This window comes from Nycticebus coucang, chromosome 8 (assembly GCF_027406575.1).
Source record: "Nycticebus coucang isolate mNycCou1 chromosome 8, mNycCou1.pri, whole genome shotgun sequence".
Taxonomy (NCBI): domain Eukaryota; kingdom Metazoa; phylum Chordata; class Mammalia; order Primates; family Lorisidae; genus Nycticebus; species Nycticebus coucang.
The window spans coordinates 91,949,360-91,955,411 of NC_069787.1; the positions used below are offsets into that span (position 1 = coordinate 91,949,360).

Below are 6,052 nucleotides of genomic sequence, written 5' to 3' on the forward strand. Positions count from 1 at the left end.
CTTGCCTATCTCTGCCCCTAGAAATGGGTACAGCGTGAGATATCCAATTTTGAGTACTTGATGCAACTCAACACCATTGCGGGGCGGACCTACAATGACCTGTCTCAGTACCCTGTGGTGAGGCCCTCACTCTGCACACCTCCTCACCTTCCCCTCTTATCTGTCAGTATTTGGTTCACCCAAGTGTGGGCACTTGCTAGTGGGCCAAGCCATGAACTTGGTCCTGGGTAGGTGTGCCTCTGACTAAGGCCTCTGTCCACTGGACCCCAGCCCTACTCCCCTCCACTCCTGGCCTCTGTTCCCCAAAGAGAATCTTGTCCCAGGACTGTTTGTCCTCCTCCCTTGTGGCCCCTGCAAATGAAGCTCCCTCAACCTGTGGGAGGGAGCTCTGTGCTCATCTTCCTGAGTGGCAGGGCAGGGTGGACAGGTAACTGGTATCAGTCCTCATGTGGTCCCTGCCTGGGTGGGTGGCCAGTTTCCCTGGGTCCTGCAGGACTATGTATCCCCAATCCTGGACCTCAGCAACCCGGCTGTCTTCCGAGATCTGTCCAAGCCTATCGGTGTGGTGAACCCCAAGCATGCCCAGCTCGTGAGGGAGAAGTGAGAATGTGGGCGGGGCCGGACTTGGAGAGGTTGGGATGGGTGAGGGGAAGGCTTGTGCTGACTCCCCCTAACTGTGGCTCCAGGTATGAGAGCTTTGAGGACCCAGCGGGCACCATCAACAAGTTCCACTATGGCACCCACTACTCTAATGCAGCAGGCGTGATGCACTACCTCATCCGCGTGGAGCCCTTTACCTCCCTGCATGTCCAGCTGCAAAGCGGCCGGTGCGGCCCAGGGGCTGGGAGGCAGATAGAGGCAGATCCTGGGCCTGTCCCACTCCCTTGTTTTCTCTAGCTGTACCTTCTTCCCACTCACCTTGGCCCGTGTCCTCCCCCAGCTTTGACTGCTCTGACCGGCAGTTCCACTCAGTGGCTGCAGCCTGGCAGGCCCGCCTGGAGAGCCCTGCCGATGTGAAAGAGCTTATCCCAGAGTTCTTCTACTTCCCTGACTTCCTGGAAAACCAGAATGGTAGGCCAAAGGCACTAGCACACTGGGCACAAGGATGGAGAACACAGGCTGGGGGTGACCAGGGAGCAGTAAGGATGGCAAAGGGACTCAGTTGACTCAAACCTCTGTGCCAGGCTTTGACCTGGGCTGCCTCCAGCTGACCAATGAGAAGGTGGGTAATGTGGTGCTGCCTCCGTGGGCCAGCTCTCCTGAGGACTTCATCCAGCAGCACCGCCAGGCTCTGGTGAGGAGGTGACCACACACAGATGGGTGGGAAGCTGGGGGTAAGGACTGTGGTGGGGTCTATCCCTGGCTGACTGCCCCCTCCCCACTCCCAGGAGTCGGAGTATGTGTCTGCCCACCTGCATGAATGGATTGACCTCATCTTTGGGTATAAGCAGCGGGGGCCAGCAGCTGAGGAGGCCCTCAATGTCTTCTATTACTGTACCTATGAAGGTGGGCAGTGCGCTGGACTCAAGTCAAGGCCAGGCACAAATCAGGAGGGGTGAATGCAGGGGGCACAAAGGGAGTCGTCACTGCTCTGGCTGCCTGTCTAGGAGCTGTTGACCTGGACCATGTGACAGATGAGCGGGAACGGAAAGCTCTGGAAGGCATTATTAGCAACTTCGGGCAGACTCCCTGTCAGCTGCTGAAGGTAAGGCCAGCTTGGAGGACAGTGGTCAGGGATGCCTATGCCATGGTACTGACTAGCCCCTTGACTATAGGAGCCACATCCAACCCGACTCTCAGCTGAGGAAGCAGCCCATCGCCTTGCACGCCTGGACACTAATTCACCTAGAATCTTCCAGCATCTGGACCAGCTCAAGGCTTTCTTTGCAGAAGTGAGAGGACAGGGCCTCATTCATTCTGTTTTTCCCAACCTTTGGGGCACATAGGAATCTTAAATCAATCTCACTGATTTAAAGTCACCTTGGAAAACACGGGGGACATATAAGGGCAGGAGGGGTGTCTTCTTCTAGGGCCAGGAAAAGGTACTGATTCACTTAACAACCTGAAAGCCTTCGAAAGATCATTGGGACGGAGGGAATCTGGCCTTGGACCCCTTTCCTTACCTTGCTGCCTGTATTTCTGAATGCTGCCACCAGACCTGACTTTTTAATGTATCCCGCTCTTCTTGCCATTGGGCTAAGGGGCTAAGGGGACAAAGCTTAATGGGGTAGGAGACCAAGCTTGATACTCTTGAATGATCTTCTGTATCCATCCCAGCTTCTGACTCACTTTCTGAAAGCCCTCCTTAAGGTGCACTGATCTCTCATGCCTGTTTCATGAAGGGCCTCTGTGTCTCTGATGCCTACTCTGTGACCCCTGAGGGTGGAAGGCAAAGGAAAGATAGTGCTCCAGGGGGCATTTAGTGTAGAGGGGGCCCTGGCTGGCACTCACGCACAGCCAGCCCTGCACTTACCCTGCAGGTTGTCAGTGATGGTGTGCCCCTGGTGTTAGTCTTGGTCCCTCACCGGCAACCCCACTCCTTCATCACCCAGGGCTCCCCAGACCTGTTGGTAAGTGCACTGGACAGGGCCGCACCTCAATTCCATCCCCTCTCTGCCTCTATACCAAACCCACACCACTTCCCCTTCCTGCCCACAGGTGACTGTGAGTGCCAATGGGCTTCTGGGCTTCCATAGCTGGTTGCCTTATGACCGCAACATAAGCAACTACTTCAGCTTCAGCAAAGACCCCACCATAGACAATCCTAAGTATGACAGAGGGCTGTGGGTGGGGGTGGGCTATAAATACCCTGCACCCAATCAGAATACAGGCCAGCTATAGGGGGAAGGTTTGGCCAGGGTCCTTGGAAGGCCTGAGTCTCTTCTGTGTGACCTGGCCTCACCTGCCATCCCCCTCACTGGGTCAGGATGCAGCGATTGCTGAGTGGCCCGTGGGTGCCAGGCAGTGGTGTGAGTGGACAAGCACTGGCAGTGGCCCCCGACGGAAAGCTGCTGTTCAGTGGTGGCCACTGGGACAGCAGCCTGCGAGTGACTGCACTACCCCGTGGCAAGCTATTGAACCAGTTCAGTCGCCACCTTGGTATGAGCAGCCTTGGAGCTGGGGAGAATAAGGCATGTGGGTGTAGTGTGGAGTTCTGAGGCTGCCCAGAGAGGATATGATTACTCTCTTTTGCCTCTATCTTCCCCTCCCTATACAGATGTAGTGACCTGCCTTGCACTGGACACCTGTGGCATCTACCTCATTTCAGGCTCCCGGGATACCACGTGCATGGTGTGGCGGCTCCTACAGCAGGTGTGCCTGGTGGGCAGCTCTGTAGGGGATCCTTCCTTCCCTTCCTTCCCTTCGTTCCCTTCCTTCCCTTCTTTCCCTTCCTTCCTTCCTTCCTTCCTTCCTCCCTCCCTTCCTTCCACAGAGTGTTACTTTGTTACCCTTGGTAGAGTGCCATGGCATCGTAACTCAGAGCAACCTCAAACTCTTGGACTCAAGGGATTCTCTTGCCTCAGCCTACCAAGTAGCTGGGACTACACGTGCCCACCACAACACCCAGCTACTTTTTTTAGAGATGATGTCTCGTTCTGGCTCAGGCTGGTCTCAAACCTGTCAGGTCAGGCAATCCACCTGCCTTGGCCTCCCAGAGTGCTAGGATTACAGGCGTGAGCCACCGCACCAGGCCCTAGACCTACAGCCCATCTACCCCTCAATGACCTACCTATCTTGCCCTGTCTTCCCTTCCTTATGCTGCCATAAATAAGTCTGGGGCTCCATGGCCCTCCAGCTCTGTGGCCTTGGACAAGGCCTTCACTTTCCTGAGCTTCAGCCTTCTCATCTAGGGGCCAGTCCTAAGCCAGCACTGTTTCCACACAGGGTGGTCAATCAGTAGGGCTGGCACCAAAGCCTGTGCAGGTCCTATATGGGCATGAGGCTGCAGTGAGCTGTGTGGCCATTAGCACTGAACTTGACATGGCTGTGTCTGGATCCGAGGTGCGTCTGTGCGTGTATCCAAGGGAGGGTGGGTTTTCTGGGCACTGCCCCTGGGGCCCAGAGACCACTGCCCAGCACCTTAAGCTGCCTTCCTATAGGATGGAACCGTGATCATACACACTGTACGCCGTGGCCAGTTTGTGGCAGCACTGCGACCTCCGATTGCCACGTTGCCTGGTCCTGTGTCCCACCTGGCACTGGGGTCTGAAGGCCAGATTGTGGTACAGAGTTCAGCATGGGAACGTCCTGGGGCCCAGGTATGGGGAAGTGGTACCCAGCAAAGACAGAGAGGGGTGTTGGGATCCTAGTCTTGTTGACACTGCCTATTTCCTCCAGGTCACCTACTCCTTGTACCTGTACTCAGTGAATGGGAGATTGCGGGCTTCATTGCCCCTGGCAGAGCAGCCTACAGCCCTGGCAGTGACAGAGGACTTTGTGTTACTGGGCACTGCCCAGTGTGCCCTGCACATCCTCCACCTGAACAAGTGAGCCCCATCATTTATGGGTTCATGGCCCCTCAAGTTGGTGGTCATTGGCAGAGGTTAAAGGGGGGCTCCCCCTACAGATGCATACACTCTATACATGTTTGAGGACACATTCTTCAAGGTGTGTTACTTGTCCCCTCATCTCCTATGGGGAGATCTTGCCCTGGGCCTCCATTAGTCACACAGATGTGGGAGATCTCTTTTTATGTATCAGGGTTTCAATTTAGCCAACCTTAAGATGATGACAGAGTATATGGGATAAGGAAGAGTCATCTATTTGCTGGATGCAAAGCTTGCTAGCCAGTTTGAGTTCGTGTATATCCCTCCCCCACTCCAGACTACTTCCAGCCGCACCTCCCCTGCACATGAAGGTGCCTATCCGCAGTGTAGCCGTGACCAAAGAGCGCAGCCATGTGCTCGTGGGCCTGGAGGACGGCAAGCTTATCGTGGTGGGCGCAGGGCAGCCCTCCGAGGTGAGGATAGGGGCAGGGAGACCTCAAATGGGACACAGCACAGCAGTCCTGACTGACTGCACCACGCCCCTCACATCAGGTGCGCAGCGGCCAGTTCGCGCGGAAGCTGTGGCGGTCCTCCTCCCGGCGCATCTCCCAGGTGTCCTCTGGGGAGACAGAGTACAACCCTGGAGAGACACGCTGACTGCCTGGTCCGCCCCGCTGCTCAGGTTCCGCCCCCAGAGAGCTTGGCCCTGGAGGCCCCGCCCAGGAGTCTCTGAGTCGGGGCACCACGGGTGGGTAGGACCCCCACCCCAGCGCCGCTGGAGGAATTGATGGGCGGTGTCACTCCAGGAAACCCAGCCCCTTGCTGGCTGAGGGGCTGCTAGAGACCCAGCGCTGGCCTCTGCGGCCGCAGCAGCACATTTTGCACAGTCTGGGCCAGGCTTTCAAGTCCTGGTCCTGGCAGAGCACAATGGCCGCCTATGGCCTTAATTCCTAAAGGTGGCCCAGGTTCCTCCCATCCTCAGCAATAAATCTACTTTTGTAGCTGGTCAGTTTCTGAGTATGTATTCACACCCTGTTTAGGCCTGCTGTGGTCACTGTCCCAGGTTGCCATCTCTGGCTGGTCTTACCTTGACCTAGTCCGTGACCCTCTCTGGGGCCACTCACCCCTTCTGGGTGGCCTCTGCTGCCCTGAGCACCCTTGGGACTTGAGTTTCCTCTACTGTGCAGCCTGTGGATCTGGGATACCGCCCACCATATTGTCTCCTGGCTCGTCATTTCTCCACTCCCTTAGTCCTTAATCGGATCACTTTTGCACATCATTTGTACACCCCCGCCAACCAAGCTAGGCATCTTGTCAGCTCGTGTGCACATTTCTTGTGCAATGCAGGTGTAACGGCCATCACCGCACCCCTTCAGTTGAGCCCAGCCCCTCACTGTCAAGTCCCCTTCTTGTGCTGTCCTATGCTGCTGCTTGCTGTTCAGTTGTCACAGCAGACTAGAACCCAGCAGGTACTGACTGTATGTGGTCCCCCATGTGGTTCCCCATGGTCCCCAATCCCACCCAGTTGAGTAGATCCATGCTGACACCTTTGGAGAGGTAGCTGC

The 6,052-nt window shown here is 56.2% G+C and overlaps 1 protein-coding gene across 5 annotated transcripts in view; it reads left to right on the forward strand.

Annotated features, from left to right (window-relative positions):
- The window catches only part of NBEAL2 (neurobeachin like 2), a 31,135-nt gene extending 25,302 nt beyond the window's left edge, over nt 1-5,833 (forward strand). For 2 of the 5 annotated variants that reach the window (XM_053600461.1, XM_053600462.1), the window contains exons 38-54: nt 22-117; nt 476-600; nt 687-827; nt 941-1,071; nt 1,185-1,294; nt 1,389-1,506; nt 1,608-1,705; nt 1,776-1,892; nt 2,481-2,570; nt 2,659-2,768; nt 2,927-3,099; nt 3,218-3,312; nt 3,886-4,002; nt 4,101-4,259; nt 4,339-4,487; nt 4,825-4,960; nt 5,040-5,833. In XM_053600461.1, the coding sequence (XP_053456436.1) occupies nt 22-117; nt 476-600; nt 687-827; nt 941-1,071; nt 1,185-1,294; nt 1,389-1,506; nt 1,608-1,705; nt 1,776-1,892; nt 2,481-2,570; nt 2,659-2,768; nt 2,927-3,099; nt 3,218-3,312; nt 3,886-4,002; nt 4,101-4,259; nt 4,339-4,487; nt 4,825-4,960; nt 5,040-5,144 (2,070 nt within the window). In that variant the 3' untranslated portion in view covers nt 5,145-5,833. The remainder of the gene's footprint in view (nt 1-21; nt 118-475; nt 601-686; nt 828-940; nt 1,072-1,184; nt 1,295-1,388; nt 1,507-1,607; nt 1,706-1,775; nt 1,893-2,480; nt 2,571-2,658; nt 2,769-2,926; nt 3,100-3,217; nt 3,313-3,885; nt 4,003-4,100; nt 4,260-4,338; nt 4,488-4,824; nt 4,961-5,039) is intronic. The other 3 variants (XM_053600464.1, XM_053600465.1, XM_053600463.1) reach the window with 2 other exon arrangements.
- Nucleotides 5,834-6,052: the final 219 nt, after the last annotated feature.